Here is a 25,249-nt window from a genome sequence, read left to right on the forward strand (position 1 = left end):
CATTCTCTTACACCCCCCAATCATTGCTTTCAGTAAGATCAGGGCTTTTTTTAAAGAAAAAGCCCAGTAGGAACTTTTTTGCATATTAGGCCACACCTCTGACGCCAAGCCAGCTGGAACTGCGTTCCTGCTCAAAAGAAGCCCTAAGATACTTATTTTCTACCCTCTTTTCAAATCTAGCCACAGTAGCCACGTTCCCTCATTCTACTCTTCAAATATGTCTGGAATCCCCCCCTCTCCAGTATTTTCAAGTGCTCTTAGTCCTACTACAGCATTCATTTCCATTCCACAGGCATTTCCTGTTGATATATGTAGGTTAATTATACAGTGTGACAAATTGAATTGTCAATTGCACACTCTTAAAACTGCAAAAGAAATGGTTGAATGCCTTAAAGATAAATAAAACAAAACTCCCATAAGCACTATTCATGATTTAAAGGGCAAAATATTTGGTTTTCAAGTGCAAGAGGGGAGAATGTGACTAAACATCTGAAGGAATTTATGTGCATGCAATCCAGACTACAGGAGCATGGTGAGGCTATTGTAGAAAGAGACTTAATCTCAACTATATTGAAAGCTCTACCCAGTATTTACAAGCCAATTAAGATGATTTTGAGACTGCAAAAGGATTTGAGTCTGGAAGGCCTGTTAAATGCTATCAAGGAGGAAGCAGCCTCCAGATCTGGGGACAAGGACACTGAACTGTCTGATTCTATGTCTGCTTTAAGCCTGAAACCACAGTATAGGAATAAATCAAGAAGAGATATAATATGCCATAGATGTGGGGGGAAAGGCCATATCGCAAGATAATGTAATAATTGTGATGCTGCTGCTGAATTAAGGAATAGCAATTTAAAGCACATGTTTCAAATGAGGGAACACGGACGCCATCTCATGGCCATAGAAATAGCAGCCAGAAATTTTTAAAGCAGGAATTTTCCAAGCCACGTGGCCCAGGTGGGAACAAAGAAAAGAACTGAGAAAGTACCATGCATGCTAATAATGTGAATTTTATTGGTGAAAGAGAAAGATTTTTGATTGATAGTGGATATTATATGTATATTTGTCGATATAAGGGCATGTTTTTAGAGATGGATGAAAGTCAGAGACCTGAAATGATAGGTGCCAACCAGAAACCCTTACAAGTTTGTCATGTGGGTGAGATCAAAATGAAATTGCTTACCACTGATGGAGATTTAATGCCAGTAAGACTGAAAAATGTAGCTTATGCACCTGAATCAACTGAGAACTTACTTTCAAGCCAAGTGCTTATAAGAAATAATTATGCTGTATATCTTGATAAAGGAGATGAAGGTGAAATTATTCAGAAGAATTCTGGAATCAGTTTTAAACTGGATGAAAGAAATGGAGCTCATTATATTATGGACTTAAGTGAAAGGTCAGATGCTGTTGATGTTGTGGAAAAGACTGTTTGCTTGACTGAAGGCAGAAAGTGTGACCATAGGAGATGTGTTTATGCTTGGCATGTAAAGTTAGCACACAGAAGCATGCAGAGTGTTGAGAAGTTGCTAAAGGATTGTGGACTGATGTTGTGCACTGTGATAAATCCAAGGAAAGATGTGGTGTTTGTCTGAGAGCAAAAGGAACTGCACCTTACTTCAGTGGAAAAAGCAGTGTGCATAATGAAAGGTTTTTGGAAACAATATTCACTGATATTGTTGGGCCTATAACAGTCTTGATTGGGAGAAATAAATTTTTCTCAGTTTTCATAAAAACAAAGATAAAATTAGCACTGTCTATATGCTCAAATCAAAAGATGAGACTCTTGATAAATTTAAAGAATATGTTGCCATGGTTAAAAACATTTGGGCATGCACCTCAAAGCTTGCTGACAGATGGAGGTGGTGAATATTGCAATAACCAGTTTAAGAAATTTCTGAAAGCAGATGGGATTGAACACAAAGTGATTGTCCCATACACTCCACAGCAGAATGGGAGTGCAGAAAGACTTAACCGTATGTTACAGGAAATGACCAGAGCAATGCTCATGCATTTTGGATTACCTAAAGGTCTGTGGGCTGAAGTTGTAAATACAGCAGTATATATTCACAATAGAATATCTTCAAAAGTAACAGGAATTATTCCATTCCAGGCTTGGTTTGGCAAGAAGCCAGGACTTAAGCATATCAAAACTTTTGGAGCAAAAGTCTATGCCTATATTCCCAGAGAAAATAGAGGGAAGCTTGATGCAAGGACTGAGATTAGGTTCATAGTAGGATATCCCTCAGTGGGAAAAGGCTACAGAGTCTATGATCCAAAGCTGAATAAGATCAAACATTGTAATGTTGTGTTCGTGGGTGACAGTAATTTGCCTAGAACACCCTGTGTACCTGAATCTGATCCTGAGGTCAATGATGATGCTTCTGAAGATTGGTGTACCTGTAGTGACCACCAGTGAACCGGCAGGTCTACCTTCTGAAGACTCTACTGAACCAGAAGGGGAAATGGGGACCGCACCACAGGGAGCGACAGAACCTCCACTCACTTTAAGACGACCAAAAAGGAACACAAAAGGGCAACCACCACAGAAATATGAATACTGTGATACTGTGAGATCTATAGAGACTGTGAAACCTAAAGAGGAACCCAAGAACTGGAAACAAGTGTGTGATCTACCTAATGAAGAAAAGGAGAAATGGATTCAAACAATGGAACAAAGGATACTATCCATTTATGAAAAAGATGTATGGACTCTTACAAAGCTACCTGCAGGAAGAAAGCCTGTTGGATGCAAATGGGTCTACAAAATAAAGTACAAAGATGATGGCACTATAGACTTGTACAAAGCAAGGCTAGTAGCCAAAGCCTATGCACAAGAATTTGGAACTGATTATTCAGAGACTTTTGCACCAGTTATCAATAGTGCTACACTTAAACACTACTGAGTGTGGCATCATCTAGAAATATGCTTGTAGAGCACCTAGACATTAAGACAGCATTTCTTAATGGGGAGCTATCAGAGGAAATCTATATGGAATACCTGAAAGTTTTCAAGTCCCTGGCAAAGAGAACTATGTTTTAAAACTCAACAAAGGACTGTATGGTTTGAAATAGGCTGCAAAAAGCTGGTATGACAAAATATCTGGACTACTACAGCAACAAGGATTTGAGCAAGGGAAAGCTGAACCCTGCATGTACACTAGACTTAAAGATGGAGAATATCAATACATTCTGGTTTACGTTGACAATTTGGTTGTGAGCTGCAAGAACAAAGAGGACATTAAAGACATTGTTGAAAAGCTGAACAAAGAAGTAGAAGTCAAAAGATATTAAAGACTATCTAGGAATACAGATTGAGAGACTTGAGGATGGAACCTTTCAACTGTGCCAAAGACGAAAGATTATGGACTTTACAGAATCTCTAGGCATGAGAGACTGTAAAGAATCTAAGATACCTCTTGAATCTGCATACCTGAGAGCTCAGGATGGTCAACCATTCAAAGACATTGGAGTACAGAGAAGCTATGGGAAAACTCCTGTACCTGAGTAAAACTACCAGACCTGATATTACAGCTGCTGTTGGAATACTGAACAGAAAAGTAAGTTCGCCTAATCACCATGATTGGAATGCAGTAAAGAAACTTGCCAGATACTTAAAAGGGACTATGGACTTCTGATAATTGAACCTTAGTTGAATACATGGATGCCAACTATGCAGAAGAATCATGCAATTGCAGATCAATCAGTGGATACTTGTTCTTCTATGGAAATGGACTTGTAGAATGGACTAGCAGAAAACAGACTATAGTGGCACAATCTACAGCAGAAGCTGAATGTGTGTCAGCAGCCAGTGCCTGCAGTGAACTTGAATGGATTTTTCATCTGCTGAAAGACTTCAAGATAAAAGAACCTGTACCTATTGCAATGTTTGAAGATAATCAAGCTTGTATTGCTATATGTAAAGGGGGAAGTAGAACAGTCAGAAGTAGAACTATTGGTATTAAATGTGAGCTAGTGAAAGATCTACACCAGAAGGGGCTGATTAAAATAGAATATTGTTGTACAGAAGCTATGGTAGCTGATATACTTACAAAGCCATTACCCTTGTGCTAGATTTGAACGTTTACGTGAAATGATGAATCTAGATTATGTGAATGTTACAGTGAATAATGAGTAATGACTATTGAATGTATAATAACTTTGACATTAGACATTGAGAAAGGGTGTTGGAAATATGTATCTGTTTTGTATGTCCTTTGCACTATTCTAAAGTTCCAGTCATTATAGGGTTAACACTGTGCCTGATTCCCTATTGTCTGGATGATCTAGGTCTAGAAGCTGGAAAACCTGTTTTGTTTGTTTGGTCAGTTAGTCAGGTGACTTCCTTTGTTCAGGCCGAGAGGTCAAGAAGAAGGAGGAAGTAGTCTCCATTAAGCATGTGGTTCTCAATGTGTTAGCACGTAGTTCTTAGAGTTTGTTGTTTTATCTCCCAGTACCCTTTCCCTGTAGAAATAAATAAGTTTTTGCTTTTCCATGTTAAATGCCTCTCAATGATTATTTGATTCAGTGATTAGTAAGTAAGTAAGTAAAATTTTATTTGTATCCCGCCCTCCCCGCCTAGGCAGGCTCAGGGCGGCTAACAACATTTCATACATATACAGTAATAAATATAAAAACTTTAAATTTAACAATGAAAACTTTAAACATCATTTAAAAAACAGTTAATGTATTTAAAATTCATAATTTGAATTGATCTGGCAGCAATGGTGGCGTTCTGACGCTAGTTTCTGCCAGTGTGAATAGTTCCATGATGACATAGGTCCTTAGAACAGGACCATGTTGGCGGGTCCTTAATTAACAACAATTCAGCAGTCGATATATGCTCGTTTAAAGAGGGCAGTCTTGCAGGCCCTGCGGAACTGATCAAGGTTCCGAAGGCCCCGCACCTCCTCAGGAAGCTGATTCCATAGGGCAGGGGCCACGATCGAAAAGGCCCGTGCTCGGGTAGTCTGAAGCTTGATCTCTTTCGGCCCAGGGATAGTCATTTTATTTTTCCCAGCTGACCTCAGTGCCCTCTGGGGTTCATATGGGGAGAGACGGTCCCTCAGGTAGGCCGGTCCTCGGCCATACAAGGCTTTAAAGGTGATAACCAACACTTTGTACTGGACCCAGTATGTAATTGGCAGCCAGTGCAGCCCACACAGCCCCGGCCGTATGTGCTCCCATCTCGGGAGTCCCAACAACAGCCTGGCTGCCGCGTTCTGCACCCGCTGCAACCTCCGGGTACAGCACAAAGGTAGCCCCAAGTAGAGGGCATTACAGTAGTCCAATCTTGAGGTGACCGTTGCATGGAACACTGTTGCGAGGTTGCGACGCTCTAGGAAAGGGGCCAACTGCCTTGCCCGCCTCAGATGGAAGAATGCTGACTTGGCAGTGGCTGCTATCTGGGCCTCCATTGATAATGAAGGCTCCAGTAAAACACCCAGACTCTTTACCTGGCACGCTGGTTTCAATGGCGCGCCGTTGAAGGCCGGGAGAGCTATTTCCCCTCCCAGTGTGATCCATCACACTGTTTGAGATAAATAGAATTTCAAACCTAATTCCCTAACAATCTGTTTCTGTAATGTTGATGCCAAGGTTCAGGGAGGACAGAATGGCAACCCTTCCTGTGATTTAAAATAAGATAGGTGGACTGGTGGGGCTGAGCATCCCAACTATTATGGCATAATGTACCTGTCCATTGGGAAAGGACACTGTAGAAGGGCACTGCATACTTCTGCCATGTAGGAATGAGCCAAGGAAGATATCACTGTCAACATTATTTGTCTGCCTTGGAATTGGTGGGTGGAGCCAAGCTGTTGATAGATTTTATGCACAATTTCTGGTACCTTGAAGAAAACAGCCAAGTTTAAACAGTGCAGTGTCACATCTAACTAGTGTACTGCTAGTTTTAAGGAGAATGTGAGGGTAGGAGGAACATTACAATATACAATCTAGAAAGTTATTTTGCTTTTCCAGATTGCAGCCTTGGCTACAACAATGGAAAACTGTAATTGCTGGGCTTCCTTCATTGCTATTTCAGCGAGCTTCTCTGATAAATGTCCAGAGACTAGAAATAAATACGAGCATTCCCTACTCCGGTTATTTTGCTGCAGGCAGCAGCAGGCAGCTAGCCATCAAGTAGTTAGTGACCCAGAAAAAAAAATCTTGTGAGCACACACACAGCCTTGCTGGTAGTATAATGTGGAGCAGAGTTATAGCCTTTTACCACAGACCCAATTTAGTGCCTTCATTCCAGGGGTCTCCAACCAATTGTTCTGGAAGTAAATGTGGCTCTTTTAAAAAAGAAAATGAAATGTTGATGTTAAGGTCTATTGGAGGAAAAGGTGGAAAGCTAGAAAAACTAGTATGTGAAGGGAATGACAGGCAAGGATTTTTGTGCAGCTAAAGGACTTCTTAGAGATGTTTCACAAGAAGGGAAATGATAGAGGTGAATAGTTGCCAGTAATCAAGTATGAACTATGCACAGTGCACTAAAACCACCACACAGGGTGTAGAGGTATTACTTATTGTGAAATCTTGTGTGCCACTTCTTAATAAAGGACTCATAACAACCATCATTTGAACTGCAGAAACTTTATGGAGTATTAACACATCAGTTATCAATAATGTTAAATTGTATAATTTGTTATGCAAATGACTGTCCTTATACCGGCTGTTCGTTGATCTTTTCCTCTGACATAGTTCGGTTCTTTAATTGTAAGAAGTTTCAAACCCTTCCTTCATACTATACATTATATATTTACAGGCTGTAAAATGTTAGTGGTTACTCTAAAAAAAAAATCCTCAAAGCCTGTTTGTCCTTCACTCCAAAAAGCTGCCTACCTGGTCATGTAATTTGTGTTTGTAGTGCTCAAGGATCACATTGGTGGTGGTATATGATGCCCCATAGGTACTAATTCTGGTTTCCCTTAGGTAGCCTGTAGCAGTCAACAAAAGCTCTGTCATCTGTCTTGATGTGAGAAATGGCCCGAATTCCTAAAATTCAGATTGTAATTCAATTCAAATTCAGAAATACAAAGCAGCATCTTGTGGGGTACCAAGCTAGAAATACACCTGCAGAATGCTAAAGAAAGCTCAACTGGCAGAGTTTCCTTCTTCTAAGGGATAGCATATTCACTCCAGTTGAGTTCAGTGGGGCTTTTGCCCAGCTAAACATGTAACTTTAGGCTTTCAACATTCAGTTTTATATAGGAAGACATGGAGAGAAGAATATCAACTGCAGCCTAAATCCATTCATGGCATGCTTACTTGGAAGTAAGTCCCACAGAGTTTAACAGGGTTTATTCCCATGTTAGAATGCCTTGGCTGGATTACTGAATTCATGAACATAGAGACCACAATCTACATAAGACAGAAATCATTGAGTCAAATCACGATAAAGGTAGAATAACTACAATTATGACAATCCTCTTGACACCAATCAGAGCTGTATCATCGTAGGATGGCCTCAATAGAGCTAAAATGTGCATTTCCTCTATAACACATTATTTCAAACAGGGAAGATTTACCTTAAGGATTTTAGTGATGTTTTGGCAAGGCCTTATAGGGTCATAGAAATCCAATTTCTCTTTGAGTATTTGGTGCTGCTCTGTGTTCAGTAGATCGGTATCATTTTCAATGCCTAGTCAGAAAAAGATTTTTTTTTTTAAAAAAAAAATCCTGCTTCCTTCTTTCCTTTGTGCCCCACTGCCCCCCCCCCCCCGCCATACTTACGACTTAAGTACAGGGCTGGCACTACCCAGTAGGCCAGGTAAGCAGCCACCTAAGGGCAGGTGACTCCCCATATGTGCTGGTCACTGTATCTCAAAAGGTATCTCAGAGTTGGAAAAGGTACAGAGGAAGGCAACCAAGATGATTAAGGGGTGTGAGCACTTTGAGGAAAAGCAGAAAAATCTGGGAGTTATCAGTCTATTAAAAAGATGATGACTAAGGGTGAATATGAGAGAGTGCTTTACAAAAAAAATGTGGAGGTGAGGGGACCTGTGGTGGGATGGTTTTACTTCCCCATAAATGTGAGAGTACTTTCCCCCAGACTTCCCCTGCCAGCTCTTAGACGAGTCAGAAAGCTGGGGCAGAAAGCCGCTTCTTGCCCCGCCTCCTTGTGGTCTCTGGTGTGTGTGCCACTTCCTCAGGGTAAAAACCTATCCCGCCCCCCCATGTCACCCAACAATCATCACTTAGGGGGTATGTTTTGTGAGTGTTGCCAAGTAGCAGGGCTGTGAGCAGTGTTTCCTCTAAGCTGAGTTAGGGTGAGATAGCTCAGCTATTTAGCCTCTGGCTCACACATTTGCCTTAGCTCAGGAAGGATGGCCCCAGAGCACAGTAATTTATGCAGTAGCACACAACTTTAATGCCAGTAGCTCACAAAATAGAATTTTTGCTCACAAGATTCCACAGTTTAGAGGGAATATTGGCTGTGAGTAAGGAAGTATGCAGACTCTTGAGTTAAACTACTTTATTCCTACAAAGCACAAACTCAAGGCAACTGCAAATCAGTCCTAGGTACAGCTAAGTTAAAGAAAATAACTGACTACTTCCTTAAACATCTGGACCGATTTTGCACTCACCCTATGCTGCTCTGACGTTCCTCTTTTCAGCGCGGTGTCCTTCCGATTTCCCACTATCTGCCCTGGGGCTTCAGCTTGCATCAGCATTTTTGCACAGCAAAGAGAAACCGCTAAAAACCAGTTTCTCTTTGCCATACAAAAACGCCGATCTTTGCTGAAGCCCCGGGGCAGATAGTGGGAAATCGTAAGGACACTGCGCTGAAAAGAGGAATGACAGAGGCGTAGGATGAGTGGGAAATCGGTCCTGGTCTTTCCTGGTTGCTTGGAGAATCCCACCAGCACCTGCAAGCATTCTCTGACATCATTTTCCTCTGTTGTCCTTCACTGAAACATGCATGCAGTGAGCCCCTGCTGTCATCTGTCTCTACATCAACTACACCACCAACAACAACCAAACAAAAGAACAGCTCTCTTTTTATAAATCCTTCCCTACATGGCCTCCTATAGCCTTAGCCTGGGTGCCCAGTCCTGCATGTTACCTCCAATCAAAAGGTATTAACACATCAAAAAGTTAGTGTTTTCCCTTTAGGCTGTAAACAACCCTCTCTGCCCAGAGAAGGATTGCTCTGAGGATAAAATGGTGGAAGGGGGGAGTGTTGTAAGCTGCTTTGTGTCCCAATTAGGGAGGAAAGTGGCATATAAATGAGGTAAATTGTTAAATAAAAAGGCTTATGGGCATCCCTGAATATCAGTAATAAGTTTGTTCAGGTTTGGAGAATATGCTATTTCTGTTGCACCAAGTAGATGAACTCTTGTGAGGGATGTGCTAGGCTGATCTGACACTGAGCAGGGACTAGTCTGCCTGTATGGCCCTTTTCAACTCTATGATTCTATGATTCAGTATTTATAAATGGGTGTTGCTTGAGTCACATCCAGGGCTGGCACTACCCAGTAGGCCAGGTAAGCAGCCACCTAAGGGCAGGTGACTCCCCACATGTGTCGTGCTGCTCCTGGTACCCCTTCTCTGCCATCACCCTTGCTACAGCCCTCCTCCACCTCACCATCCAGCCTGGCGGCTTGTCAGAAGTGCTGTGGGTGGGCGGCAGCAGTGCAGAAGGGGCTGAGCAGGGGTGGAGGGGTGGCACAGCAGCAGGTGCAGTCTGCTATCCCTTGCCATGGAAGGCTTCAGTGGCTAGGGAAGGCAGGCTCCAAGTGCGTATGCCACCCCAGCTCAGCCTTCCAGAGTCTGTGCTCTCCCTTGCTGTGCTGCCCTGCAGCTGCCATGCTCGCTTTCACCAGGAAGACTGAGCAGGGGCAATGGGGGCAGCGTGTGTGCTTGGCTTCCATGCAAGGGAGGACAGGCTCCAAGCACCTGCAAGCACACATGACACCCTGCTGCCCCCACTCAGTCTTCCAGTGTCTGTGCGCATACCCAGGAAGGCTCTGCAGGGAGGGCAGGGTGGCGCATGTACTCAGAGACAATCAGAACCTGCTCTCCCTTGCCATACATAGGGCGCCAAAACCCTTGGTGCTGGCCCTGGTCACATCTATTGGACATGTACATCTGGGTTCTGGAATTTCATGACACAAATTCATTCGAGGAAGAACACATCCATTTCCAAAGCCCTGCTGTGAACCTTTATTATTTCAGTTTGCAATAAAAGAGTGCAATTTTGAATACTTTATTTTGGTTCTGCCCATACACGCAAGCACATGCACATGCAGACACACATACAGAGAGAACTTTCTATTAGCTAAATTATCTAGTGTTTCACTGAAGTTATGTTCTAGCACACACAAAGAGCTACCTATCAGCTCACAAAGTATTCTCCTGCTAGTCACAGAAGCAGCTCCTCCATAGTTTGTACTTTCTTCTTGATGATTGTTGTGACTCTGGACAAACTCAAGCATGTATGTAAGCTGTCTGTTTTGCAGGCACACTGGATGCGCCTTATTTGCTACTGCATTCTGCTTATGACGCACTGAGATCCAGATAATGTGGTGTGGCCTTGGGGTTAATGGAGCTCTACTGCATACATGGTTTGGATACTCAGGTTCTGAGTGCTCCTCTCTTACCCTTTTGGTGCTGCATAAGCGAGTACAGGAAACACATGCCATCCAAAGCCTGGTAGCCAATCTCTATTTCTGGGTCATTGAGACACTGGCACAGATGACCTATCAGAAGCCCCAGTTTAGGAAACTCATGTGAAACCTTAATGGAGAAATTGAAAGAGCTGACATTGGATAATGAAATGAGAGAAAGAATCTTTGTTTCTGCAGCCTCCTCACTATACAGCACATGATGCTATGCTCAATAAGGAAGGATGTAATATCCCAATGATGGAGTTCTTCACACTCCCCTCCCCCCTTTTCAGCATAAAGATTGTTTCACACAACCTTAATGTCCCAAAGTGTTTACTGCAATACAACACCTAATACCAATTTACTGCAAGTCAGATGTCACTCACATGAAAATCAGGATAAGTTGCTGCAAATTTTAACAGGAAAACATAGACGTTCACTGCTCTTAGCCGTTCATACCCTTGACTTGAAACCATCCAAGGTGCCACACACTGTGGGAATAATTGTGGGAAATTATTAACTACTGTGTAAGAGAAAGTACATGATACAGGGACCTTCAAAAGTCATATTTTTTGTCTCTTCATTGATTGACTGCATTCATGAGGAAAGCCCAGTTTGTTTCAGGTGTGCTTTTCATTGCTTCTGGTCTTTTATATTGTTTGTTGAGACCATGTGTTGAGGGTTCTGCACAACCTTATTGTGTCCTGTGTGGCCTTCCATTTTGGAAGCATTTAAAATAAGTGCTGAGCTAGGGGAAACCAATTCTGCACTCTTCCGTGAATGTGTAAATGCAATGTAAAGTTGTAAAACTGTAAAATGTATAGCTAAACATCAGCAGCATCTTGTCTGGGCATTTTGTACTCCTAATTCTGACTTTTGGCAGCCTTAACCAGACTGAAAGGAGCTGATCATATATTTGAAAATAAAAAAACCTCGCACATATATTTTGAAGAAGGGTGGCTTTAAATGAATGGTGCTTTTCTTATGCCCTAGCAAATCCCACTTGACCATATGGTAAGTCTATGTGTCTATGTGTCATGGAACTAGGCATGACTCCCCCCGCCATCCAGCCAAACAGAATTAAAATGTACACATTCATTGCATGTATAAACAGTCTCCTCCGGCCCTACTCCAGGTGCAGTTGCTCACATCTAAGAGCACAAGCAGCTCTGTAGAGTAGGGTCTCTGTAATAACAGGGATCTCAGCATGGCTTCTAGAGCTTCCACATTCTGGTTGTACAATGCCTGAGAAGGAAGGAAAGAAAGGCAGTGCAGAATATAACAAAATATAATTATAACATTATGAACAGTTTGCATGAACTACATACAACAAATAAACACTGTGATTCATACCTGGGCACAACTCTTCCCCATGGGGTCACTGTTCTGCATAGTGGGCTGAACAAGAGGATAGTGAGGCCTGCTGGTAGAGACCCTTTCACAGGTTAAGAAGCCAGACACTCACACTGTGGCTGCAAATAATTGTTCTCAGAGTGTGACAAAGCTGAGTGGACCTATAATGCTGTCACTTGCTACAGAGAAATCAGATTTTTTGGGGTTTTCTTAATGAAAGTTTTTTTAAAAATGAAACCATAAGGCACTCTTCATACACATCCCTTCTGTTGAACAAGATATGGTGATGAAATACCTCAACATTGGTCTTTTCCCCACTCTGCCATTGCAAGGCATCAGTCGGAAGCAAGGCAAATATACTGGCAATTATTACGATGAGCAGCTCCTTTTCAGCCTGGAGAAGTGGCTTGGCTTTGCTGGGATGGAAGGGAGAGTGAAGGGAGAGCATTCAGTCACCAAAATCATCATCACTGAGTGGGGTTTAGGAAGGGAAAAGAAGGGACATCAGTGAGGATGCCATAGAGTCCACTCTCCAAAGCAGACATTTCCTCAGTGGAACTGCATGTCTGTACTCCGGAGATAAGGCATAATTTCAAGAGATCTTCAGGCCCCATCTGGAGGTTGGCAACCCTAATCTGGGTAGCCCACTACCTGTGAAATAGTAGGGGATTTAGAGTCCTTGAGCAGTTAGCCAGTAAATCTTAAAAAGAAAAGACTCTGCCTTGAAGAGGACTGAGTCCAGGCTTTAGAGGACCCTGGGCAAGTGGTGCCCAAGGATCACCATCTGGGCCTTCCTTTCCATCCCCACACCCGCAAGTCCTCCCAGCACCTAGGCTCAGTTGCCTGCATCACCTGCGGCCAGTATATGCAGCTCCCATTGCCACCAGGAGTGCCACCACTGTACACCCATCTACATGTCCTTTCTTAATGACTTGGGGCAGTTGAGACACAGGTGCAGACAGGTGGGGGAGAAGATGAATGGGTGGGGGCTAGTGGCAGTGGGCCCCATCAGATGGCCTGGGCACTAGCAGCTGCCCAAGAAGGAAAGGAAAGAAGGAAGAAGACTATAGATTTTTACCCCACCCTTCTCTCTGAATTAGAGTCTCACAACAGACACCCTGTGAGGTAGGTGGGGCTGAGAGAGCTCTCCCAGAAGCTGCCCTTTCAAGGACAACTCCTGCAAGAGCTATGGCTGACCAAAGGCCATTCCAGCAGCTGCACGTGGAGGAGTGGGTAATCAAAACTGGTTCTTCCAGATAAGAATTCGCACACTTAACCACTACAGCAAACTGGCTCTCATGAAAGAAGGAACTGAATGAGTCCCTAATAGTTGATAGTGTATCCTGGACAAAGGAATGCATGCCAGGGTTTTGAGACATGCACCTCTCAGCCCTAATTATCCCTGTAAACTCAAGATAATATAAGCTGATAAGGGCTCTAACCATTTTAATACAGAGCATACATCTCACAGAAGTCTGAGAGGAGCAGAGCAGCTCTTTTTTTTTTTAAACTTTAAATTTTTATTAATTTTAACCAATATTCGATAATTCAAATACACTCTTAACAGCTAAACATTTTTCGAAAGATGAACACGTATATTACAGTTGAACGTAGATTACCATAATTCTCCTCTTATTCTTTAAAGCATTGGATGTCAATAAACCCAAACAAAATGTTGTCTATCATTTAAATATAATTTTCAATAATATGAAAAATCAATATATTTTTTTGGAACATATTTATGAGGATCCTCTTCTGAATTTATATAATTAAAAAACGGAAACCATTTTTCAATAAAGTTATTATTCTTCCTTTGTATCTCCATTGCTTTTATTTGTATTGCCAGTTTATCCAAAGCTGCTACCTCCCATACCTTAGTCAGCCATTGTTGTACCATAGGGGACGCATCTCTTTTCCAGAATTGAGCAATCAGTAACTTTGCCGCCATTAACAAAAGGCTTATTAATTCCTTTCTCAAATGAGAAAGTTTTGAATTGGGCCAAAAATTCAAAAGAAAAGATTCTGGTGTGAAGGGGATATCTTCTGCTGCAATAATATCAATTATGTGTTTAATTTCTCTCCAAAATTTATTAATTTCTGGACACAGCCACCAACAATGTATAAAAGACCCTTCCTGCTTACAACCCTTCCAGCAGTCTGGAGTTGGTTTTATGTGAGCCAAAAAAAGCTTTTTAGGCGTCAAGTACCATCTTGCAAACAGTTTGTAGTTTTGGAGTTTCACATTTAATGAATAGGTGGTGTAAAGTGGAGATTCCCAAATAGATTGCCATTGTTCCAATGAGAAGGATATACCACAGTCTTTCTCCCAAGCTTTCTGTTGGGTTGTAACCTCAGACCAGTCTTTGGCATTAATTAAGTTATATATAGTCGACGTTAATGTTTTAGTTCGTTCTGTATTCTTTTTCAACAAGTTTTCAAAAGTTGTTAGCGGCCTGTCAATCACTTCTACAATTCTGGGGTTATGCAAAATAAAATGTATTTGTTGATACTGAAACCATGGGATTGATACTTTAAATTGCATTTCCAATTGTGTTTTAGTAAGCATTTGTCCATTTTTAATGATATTTTGGAATTGGTATATTCCTGTCTCTCTCCAAATTCTAAAATCCCCTGGTTTACGTCCTGGTTTAAACCATGCTTGACCCAGAAAGCTTGCCATCGGCGAAGTGGATGGTATTAAAGTTTTTTTGTGTCTATCCCAAAGTTTTAAGGTCAGAGCTAGGTAAGGGTTATTGTTTACGGTAAAGTGTCTGTCTTTAGGAGTGTTCCAGATGGCTTCCCATAGATGGTCATCTGTTAGATACGATGCCTCAATTTTTACCCACGGTTTCCCGCAGTGCTTTATTGCATACATTAATATGTTTTTTAAATTTGCAGCTAAATAATATGCTTCTAAATTAGGTAGGCCCAACCCCCCCTGTTTTATCGGTCTTGTCATTAACTTAAATTGAAATCTTGGTTTTTTATTTGACCATAAAAATTTAGAAATAAACTTTTGTCTTTCCGCAAAATCCTTAGTTGAAATATAGCAAGGTAGGTTATAAAATAGAAACAAATATTTAGGAAGGACGAAGGTTTTAATCATATCAATTTTTTCTAACAAAGTCAAATTTAATTTGCTCCACTGTTCCAATTGTGTTTTAATGGTACTATCCATTACTTTATAGTTGACAGCATAGAGATCCTGTAAATTTAATGGTATTTGTATACCCAGGTGACGAATAGATTTTTGAACCCATTTGAACGGAAAGGCGTTTAATAGATTTGATTTGGTATTTGGAGACAATACGATAGGGTATAATTCGGATTTTGTATAATTTATCTTAAAACCTGATATCCCACTAAATATTTGGATATGATTTAATAGTGATGAAATAGATTGAAGGGGGTTTGTAACATAAAAAACTGCGTCATCGGCAAATAAACTCAATTTATACTCTTCTTTTCCTACTGAGATGCCAGTTATCGATTTCTCATTACGTACCGCAAAGGCCAGCGGTTCTATAGAAAGTGCAAATAATATAGGAGACAGGGGACATCCCTGTCTCGTACCCCTGTGCAACTCCAAGTCCTCAGATCTATAATTATTAATATAAATTTGTGCTCTCGGCTTTGCATATAAAGTTTTAATGGAGGTTAAAAATTTCTGACCAAATCCCATATATTGTAATAAAGTAATTAAGTAAGGGACCTCCACCCTATCGAAGGCCTTCTCTGCGTTGATGGCCAAAAGGACCGATTCTTCCTTTCTTTGTTTCCCCAAAAATATTAAGTCCATTGTTTTACGGATATTATCCATTAACGTTCTTGTGGGGATAAAGCCTGATTGGTCATTATGTATGTATTCTGTGATGACGTTATTCAATCTATTGGCCATCAAAGCAGAGAAGATTTTAAAATCATTATTTAGAACCGAGATAGGTCTGAATGAGGCTGGGTTTTGTTTGTCTTTTCCAGGTTTAGGAATTACTGTAATTCTTGCTTCAGACCACGTGTTAGGCATTTCTCCACTATACATGACCGAATTGCAGGTGCGGACCAAGGGGTCCATCAGCTCTTGCTCAAAGGCCTTATAGAATTCTATAGGGATCCCATCCCTGCCTGGAGCCTTATTATTTTTAATATGCTTTAAGATTTCAGATACTTCAAGGGGAGTTATATCTTGTTCTAAGTATGCCTTATGTTCCGAAGATATTTTAACATTATAATTTATTGAGGTAAGATATTCCTTAATTTTATTAGGTTCTGGGTTCTCTGATTCGTATAGCTTTTGATAGAATTTCTGAAAAACTTGAATTATATCACTTGACTTAGTAACTAGGGATCCTTGATGATTTCGCATATTGTGGATAAGATGAGAGGCCCTCGTTTGTGTGGTCCTCTGTTTGAGCAGTTTTATTGATTTAGGTGTTTTGGTAAAATATTTTTGATTGAGTATCAATAAATTTTTTTGTATTTGAGATGTTTCCAATAGTTCCAATTTTTTTCGTTCCTGTTCTAATGTCCTTAACAATTTTTTCCCTCCTTTTTTTGCATATTGCAGTTCCATATGTTTAATGCTATTAGTAAGTTCTAGTATTAATGATTGTCTTTCCTTTTTATGAGTGGAAGCTATTGCAATTAATTGCCCTCTAATAACTGCTTTAAATGCGTCCCACAATATCCCTTGTGTTACATCCTTGGTGGTGTTAAATTTAAAGTATTCCTTTATTGCTGCTGAAATTTTTTTACAAATCAATTCATCTTGTAGCAGTAATTTATTCAGTTTCCAATGGTATCCCTGTTTGTCTTCAGATTGAGTGGTAAGTGACCCCGTAACCCAGGAGTGGTCTGAGATTGTACGTGGGCCTATATCTGCTTCCTGAATTTGATTAGCCATCTTTTTACTCACTAGAAGATAATCAATTCTTGTGTGAATTTGGTGAACATTGGAGTAATATGTGTATTGCCTTACTCCGGGGTTTAATGTACGCCAAATGTCCACCAAATTGAATGTATCTAATATATTCTGTAGACCTGTTGATTTCAGTACTTTTTTCCCCGTTTTATATGTCCTGTCTAATTTGGAGTCCAATATATAATTTAAGTCGGCACCAATTATTGTTTCTCCTTTCTGAAATTCAGACAGTAGTTGTAAAGTAGTCTTCAAAAACTCTTTTTGGTTCACATTTGGGGCATACACAGATGCTATTGTTAATGGCTGACCGTCCATTTCTCCGCTAATAAAAATATAGTGACCTCTAGGATCCGCTTTTACTTTTTGGCAATGAAAGGGTACTGATTTTGATATTAAAATTGCTACTCCTCTAGATTTTGATGTTCCTGCTGCCAAATAACTTTGATTAAACCAGTTTGAGGACAATAGTTTTCCATTTGTGTTCTTTAAATGCGTCTCCTGTAGGCATACAATGTTTGCTCTATCCCTTTGCATGGTGTTAAGTAGTCTCTTACGTTTTACAATATTATTGAGACCTCTACAATTCCAACTGAGGAGCTTATATGGGCATGTCATCTTCCAATCTAACTAACAAAGATAAAAATGAAAATATTAATAACAACAATTTTCAGTAGTGTTACAACAACACACCACCTCACACAATAAAACTTAACTTAAAAAACAACTTTGTAAACTAAATTCCCTAATTAGGGACACTTTTCAGAAACTCCTCCCCTAGAAAATCCCAAACAGAGCGAAGAAAGCTATTACAGTGCTTTCTTATCTGAAAAGTAAAAATAATCCTATTGCTATTACTATTATTCGGGGGCGTTGTTCAAATGTCACAACTTTTTTTCATAAACAACAGTACAAATCAAAAGTTCCCTCCTTCCCTCCTGTAAAGATATAAGCAGACTTAATTATACTCCTCATTTCAATTTAACATATCGTAAATGCATTTAATGACTTGTAATCTTTTTTCCACCTTAACTCTATTTCTAACTGTGTCTACTAACATTCACCTCCTCACTCATACTTAATTTAACTATATCAACACACATTCATATCCTCATTCAGATTTAACTCAATTTACTTACCCCCCTCCCTTATTATTTAATCCAACTGAAAATCATGTAAAATAATACTTAAATTGACTTACACTCTACAATATACTAGTTAAAGTACTTGTATAGGTTCTATCTGATTTACTTAACTAGCACTGCCCTCTGGTGGTTTTGCGTATTACTGTTTCTAATGATTGAACTTAATAATCATACTTAAAGTCTGCATAATACACATTAAAATATCTTCTTGTATCTTCTTCTTTATTCTTGTTCTCAAATACGTTGTCAGTTTATCAGTAGTTCATGTGTCAGTAGGGGTTTGTTCTTCTTCTTCCTCTAAGTCTGGGGAAAGGGCCTGTAACTCTTCCTCTTCCCTTTGAGATAGCTTAATATTCAGTTTCTTTAAAAGCAGTTTTCCGGTTTTTAGATCTGATGCCTTTAGGAGAGCCCCTCCTTTGTACACTATAATGTCAGAAACAGGGCTCCAGTGGAATCGAAAGTTCTCAGTATACAATTTAGTTGCGAAGAATTTCAGGCTCCTTCTTTTTTCTAAGGCTTCTGGTGGCAAGTCTAATAGGACTAGGACTTTTTGTCCCTCATAACTCAAGGCGCCTTTCTTTCTTGCTTCCTGAAGTAACCTGGCTCTCGTTGTGGGAAATACGAACTGGACCAATATATCTCTTGGCTTTCCTTTCTTTGCTAAGGCAAACGGTCCGAGGCGTATGGCTTTTACAATCTCAGGGGCTGTACTATTTTCTCGCCCCAATACCTCCATCAGCCATTTATTAATAAAGGGTAGAATAACCAGGTCTTCCTCCGCGCCCTCTTTAATCCCTCTGATCTTCAAATTATAGGCTCTCCAGCGGTTTTCCAGCGTTATAATTCTGGTATTAAGTCTTGTTTCTTTAATTTTTATTTGTTTTATTTCTGTCTGCAATGCAAGCGAGGCTTCTGCATTGCATTCCGCCTTTTTGGCGGTTACTTCCATGTCGTTCTCCATCTCCTCGACTTTTTTATTTATTGGAGCTAGCCAGCTTTGCATAGACTCCTTAAAGAAGGTATGAATATCCTCTTTGAGCTGCAAAATGTCTTTTTTTGTTATGGGAGTCTCATCGATCTGTAACTGCTCAGTCCCGGGAGAATGTTGTCCTGCTGCCATAGCTAGGGCCGCTTGGTTTTCCCGCCCTGGTGAGGAGTTGGGGGAAAAAAACTTCCTTACCGACTGGGTCGTCTCTGCCGCCGTCTTCGTTTTCGGTTTTGGAGTTCCCTTAGCCTTTGCTTTGCTTTTTAAAGGTTTTCCCATTTGGGGCTGTTTTTTCGGTCCGCGATTCAGCAATAGGGCCGGGATTTCGGAGGGAAGGAACGGAGCTGTGCTAATTTGCGTCCACCATTACCCGGCGACGCTCCGCCCGCAGAGCAGCTCTGATAGCTGAGACAGCTGGAGAAATTGCTGAGAATTTCTGAGTTTTGAAGGACTTCATTCTGAGGTTTGTGGGGCTGCCTAAAATTCTGAGGTGTGATAGCTGGGGAACTGCTCTTTGTTTGGTTGACTGCTCTTTGTTTGGTTGACTGGACTAAGGGTGAAAGAGATTGAGAGTGATTGCTGCTGATTGCTGAGGAGTGCCTCTGCTCCACCCTCTTTGCATTTTAAGCTGCGCCTTGCCAAAGGGCTCTTGGCCTGTGGCTCTTCACCTAGGGGCTCTCTAAGGACCAGGAACCCAGATCCCTGATTTCCTTGTTCTCCCAATAAGGTAAGTTAAGGTAAGGTAAGTTGACCCTCCAGAAGGGGAGCCACTTAAACAAACAGCATTTAAAGAGGACTATATTTATTTTTATATATATATATATATATATATATATATATATATATATATATATATAGCCCCATCTGGAGGTTGGCAACCCTAATCTGGGTAGCCCACTACCTGTGAAATAGTAGGGGATTTAGAGTCCTTGAGCAGTTAGCCAGTAAATCTTAAAAAGAAAAGACTCTGCCTTGAAGAGGACTGAGTCCAGGCTTTAGAGGACCCTGGGCAAGTGGTGCCCAAGGATCACCATCTGGGCCTTCCTTTCCATCCCCACACCCGCAAGTCCTCCCAGCACCTAGGCTCAGTTGCCTGCATCACCTGCGTATCCATTTCCCAACATCATCACCTGCATCACCTGCGTATCCATTTCCCTGCGTATCCATTTCCCAACAGCAGGCCAGTATATGCAGGTGAGCCCCACCTACCTCACAGGGTGTCTGTTGTGAGACTCTGATTCAGAGAGAAGGGTCGGGTAAAAATCTATAGTCTTCTTCCTTCTTTCCTTTCCTTCTTGGGCAGCTGCTAGTGCCCAGGCCATCTGATGGGGCCCACTGCCACTAGCCCCCACCCATTCATCTTCTCCCCCAACCCCTTGCTGGCATTCTATCTTCATTATATATATATATATATATATATATATATATATATATATATATATATATATATATATATATATATATATATATATATATATATATAAAATGAAGATAGAATGCCAGCAAGGGCATATATATATATATATAATGAAGATAGAATGCCAGCAAGGGGTTGGGGGCTTTCCAGTGTTTTGCACTGAGTGTCACATGTACGACTATCTGCCCAAAGAACAGAAGTCTTGGGTGTGTGCTTGATGCAAGAAGCTCCTGGTCCTCAAGGAACGAGTTCGTATCCTTGAGGCCAAGCTGACTGCCCTGGGGAAGCAGAGATGGTCAGTTAGGCACTTGGGGAAGACTCTTGGGGGCGTATTAGATGAGCCCCGCTCTGAACATAGCAGCCCCGTTGCTGCCAGAGAGCGTGAGGGTCGAGAGGGAACAGGGCACCGTGCTGAGGATAAGGGGAATGCGCCCTCAGATGGGACCTCTTCTTCAGTTGGTGAGCGGAAATCCTTTCGCACCAAGGAACCATCTTTGAGCAGGGGGAGAGGGGGGGGTTTGGTAGTTGGTGATTCGATCCTTAGGCAAGTAGATAGCTGGGTGGCGAAACCACATAATGACCATATGGTGACTTGCCTGCCTGGTGCGAAGGTAGCGGACATTACGTGTGTAGTAGATAGGCTGATAGACAGTGCTGGGGAGGAGCCTGTGGTCGTGGTGCATGTTGGCACCAACGATGTGGGGAAATGCAGTCGTGAGGTCCTGGAGGAAAAATTTAGGCTGCTAGGTGGGAGACTTAAGGCCAGGACCGCTAAGGTAGCCTTCTCAGAAGTGCTACCTGTTCCATGTGCAGGGCAGGAGAGACAGGCACAAATTAGAAGTCTCGATGTGTGGATGAGACGATGGTGTAAGGAGGAAGGGTTTAAGTTTGTTAGGCACTGGGATGCTTTCTGGAACAAGCGGGAGCTGTACAAAAGAGACGGTCTCCACTAGTCCACGGATGGAACCAGGCTGCTGGTGCTTAAAATCAAAAAGGTGGCAGAGCAGTTTTTAAACTAAATCTTGGGGGAAAGCCGACAGGAGATGAAATGTCTCTGGTTCGGGAGGACTCGTCTCAAAGAGATGAAGGGTTAGCTGCTATTTTTCTACCGGGTAATGGACCAGAGTTGTCCACTGTGAAGGTGACAAACAGTATGGACTCTCTGCCAGTCTCAAGGCGGCAGGAGGAAGGTGGCGGGCCTAGCTTGCCTGGGAAATTATAGATGTTTGTATGCAAATGCTAGAAGTGTTCGAAGTAAAATTGGCGAATTGGAATGTTTAGTGTTGGGAGAAAACATAGACATTGTGGGAATTTCAGAAACTTGGTGGAATGAGGAGAATCAGTGGGACACAGTGATTCCTGGATATAAGCTATATCGGAAGGATAGGGAGGGAAGGGTTGGAGGTGGGGTGGCTCTGTATGTCAGAGAGGATATACGGTCCAGTAAGACTGAGGTCAGAGAATTAGATTCACTTTTAGAAATGCTTTGGGTTGAAATAGAGGGCCCAAAAGGAAATTTAACTATGGGAGTTTGTTATCGCCCACCAAATCAAAAGAGAGAGGACGATTATAATATGATGGAAGGCTTAAAGATAGCGGCTAAACATAAAAACTGTGTTGTAATAGGTGATTTTAACTACCCGCAGATTGATTGGGTCAATATGTTTTCTGGTTGAGAGAAAGAGACTGAGTTTCTTGATGCTCTCAATGACTGTGCTATGGAGCAGATGGTCTCCGAACCTACCAAGGGTGGGGCGATCCTGGATTTGGTCCTAAGTAATGCCCAAGACTTGGTGAGAGATGTAAAAGTGATTGTGCCACTTGGGAGCAGTGACCATAATGTTATTGATTTCACCGTTTGTATAAATAGGGAGTTGTCCAAAAAGACCGCCACAACCACGTTTAACTTTAAAAGGGATAAATACACGTTTAACTTTAAAAGGGATAAATACACTGAGGCATGTGAAGAGGAAACTGAAAGGAAAGGTACATACGGTCAAAACCCTTGGGGAAGCTTGGAGATTATTAAAAACTATAATCCTAGAAGCTCAGATAAAATACATACCACAAGTTAGGAAAGGCACAAACAGGCATAAGAAAAGGCCTGCATGGTTAACAAACAAAGTAATGGAAGCTGTAAAAGGTAAGAAGGACTCCTTTAAGCGGTGGAAAACCAGTCCAAGTGAGATTAGTAAAAGGGAACACAGGCTTTGGCAAATCAAATGCAAGACTGTGATCAGGCAGGCAAAAAGGGACTATGAGGAGCATATTGCAAACAACATAAAGACCAACAATAAAAATTTCTTCAAATATATTAGAAGTAGGAAACCAGCCAGGGAGGCAGTTGGGGCCCTTGGATGACCATGGGGTAAAAGGATTACTGAAGGAGGATAGGGAAATGGCTGAGAAGCTAAATGAATTTTTTGCCTCTGTCTTCACTGTGGAAGACGAGAACTTTTTGCCCGCACCAGAACCACTAATTTTGGAAGGGGTGTTGAAAGACCTGAGTCAGATTGAGGTGACAAAAGAGGAGGTCCTACAACTGATAGACAAATTAAAAACTAATAAGTCACCGGGTCCGGATGGCATACATCCGAAAGTTCTGAAAATACTCAAAGTTGAACTTGTGGATCTTCTAACCAAAATCTGTAATCTTTCATTGAAATCTGCCTCCGTTCCCGAGGACTGGAAGGTAGCAAATGTCACCCCCATCTTTAAAAAGGGTTCCAGAAGAGATCCGGGAAATTACAGGCCAGTCAGTCTGACTTCAATACCGGGAAAGTTGGTAGAAACCATTATCAAGGACAGAATGAGTAGGCACATTGATGAACACGGGTTATTGAGGAAGACTCAGCATGGGTTCTGCAAGGGACGATCTTGCCTCACTAACCTGTTACATTTCTTTGAGGGGGTGAACAAACATGTTGACAAAGGAGACCCGATAGATGTTATATACCTTGACTTCCAGAAAGTTTTTGATAAAGTTCCTCATCAAAGGCTCCTTAGAAAGCTTGAGAGTCATGGAGTAAAAGGACAGGTCCTCTTGTGGATCAAAAACTGGCTGAGTAATAGGAAGCAGAGAGTGAGTATAAATGGGCAGTCTTCACAGTGGAGGACGGTAAGCAGTGGGGTGCCGCAGGGCTCGGTACTGGGTCCCATGCTCTTTAACTTGTTCATTAATGATTTAGAGTTTGGAGTGAGCAGTGAAGTGGCCAAGTTTGCGGCTGACACTAAATTGTTCAGGATGGTGAGAACCAGAGAGGATTGTGAGGAACTCCAAAGGGATCTGTTGAGGCTGGGTGAGTGGGCGTCAACGTGGCAGATGCGGTTCAATGTGGCCAAGTGCAAAGTAATGCACATTGGGGCCAAGAATCCCAGCTACAAATACAAGTTGATGGAGCGTGAACTGGCAGAGACTGACCAAGAGAGAGATCTTGGGGTCGTGGTAGATAACTCACTGAAAATGTCAAGACAGTGTGCGTTTGCAATAAAAAAGGCCAACACCATGCTGGGAATTATTAGAAAGGGAATTGAAAACAAATCAGCCAGTATCATAATGCCCTTGTATAAATCGATGGTGCGGTCTCATTTGGAGTACTGTGTGCAGTTCTGGTTGCCGCACCTCAAAAAGGATATTATAGCATTGGAGAAAGTCCAGAGAAGGGCAACTAGAATGATTAAAGGGCTGGAGCACTTTCCCTATGAAGAAAAGTTGAAACGCTTGGGACTCTTTAGCTTGGAGAAACGTCGACTGCGAGGTGACATGATAGAGGTTTACAAGATAATGCATGGGATGGAGAAAGTAGAGAAAGAAGTACTTTTCTCCCTTTCTCACAATACAAGAACTGGTGGGCATTCGATGAAATTGCTGAGCAGACAGGTTAAAATGGATAAAAGGAAGTACTTCTTCACCCAAAGGGTGATTAACATGTGGAATTCACTGCCACAGGAGGTGGTGGCAGCCACAAGTATAGCCACCTTCAAGAGGGGTTTAGATAAAAATATGGAGCCCAGGTCCATCAATGGCTATTAGCCACAGTGTGTGTGTATATATAAAAAAAAATTGCCACTGTGTGACAAAGAGTGTTGGACTGGATGGGCCGTTGGCCTGATCCAACATGGCTTCTCTTATGTTCTTATAATACATTTTTCTATTGCAGTTTCTCTTAATATTTGTCTGCTTGCATAAAATGAAAATCTGTCTATTTTATAGGTATAGTTAAGGGAGGACATTGGTGTGTTAATTCAAAATACCTTAGGTCCTCAATGAGATGCATCCCTTGACAGCGCAAAATTGTGCTCTTGGAGTCTATGTAGTTCAGTGGCAAGTCTTTAATCTGAGCCTGTGAATCCCAGATGAGAAATAAAGATACAAGAAGTGACACCTTGTTACTGATGCCAGCACCCACCTCAGGGTTTGTTTGTTTTACTAGTATAGACAGCCTCATGGATGTGTCTTGTGCATGTGAGCACTGTGTACGCCAGAACAGTAGGCTTCAGCCTTCCCAGACCCAGGACTCACTTTAATCCCAACCTGCAGAAATGAGACCAGGTTTGAATTTTTATTTGCAAATCTCTCTCTCTTTTTAGGAAGGGCAGATGCCAACAAGGGCAGGGTTCCTGCAGTAGAAACATTTGTGCAGAAGAGGGAATTTCTGCAGGTGCAGCTTGACAGGAAGGCTGAAGGATGCATCTGCTGCAATCCCCTCAATCACAAGAGGCATGCTCTATCAGTGGGTCACAACCCACCATCTGAAGGCCAAGGGAAGGATCAAGGGTTGGCAGCTGCCATGACCTCAGGAAGGCAAACTGCTGGCCCCT

At 41.7% G+C, this 25,249-nt stretch overlaps 1 protein-coding gene across 1 annotated transcript in view; it reads right to left on the reverse strand.

Annotated features, from left to right (window-relative positions):
• The window catches only part of MROH7 (maestro heat like repeat family member 7), a 47,644-nt gene that overhangs the window by 19,809 nt on the left and 2,586 nt on the right, over positions 1–25,249 (reverse strand). The window contains exons 3-10 of the mRNA XM_060233019.1: positions 24,683–24,771; positions 12,262–12,382; positions 11,763–11,858; positions 11,000–11,104; positions 10,608–10,743; positions 7,533–7,645; positions 6,847–6,999; positions 5,695–5,849 (exon numbers count right to left, since the gene is read on the reverse strand). Coding sequence (XP_060089002.1) covers positions 5,695–5,849; positions 6,847–6,999; positions 7,533–7,645; positions 10,608–10,743; positions 11,000–11,104; positions 11,763–11,858; positions 12,262–12,382; positions 24,683–24,771 — 968 coding nt within the window. The remainder of the gene's footprint in view (positions 1–5,694; positions 5,850–6,846; positions 7,000–7,532; positions 7,646–10,607; positions 10,744–10,999; positions 11,105–11,762; positions 11,859–12,261; positions 12,383–24,682; positions 24,772–25,249) is intronic.

Source organism: Heteronotia binoei, chromosome 2 (genome assembly GCF_032191835.1).
Source record: "Heteronotia binoei isolate CCM8104 ecotype False Entrance Well chromosome 2, APGP_CSIRO_Hbin_v1, whole genome shotgun sequence".
Classification (NCBI taxonomy): Eukaryota; Metazoa; Chordata; class Lepidosauria; order Squamata; family Gekkonidae; genus Heteronotia; species Heteronotia binoei.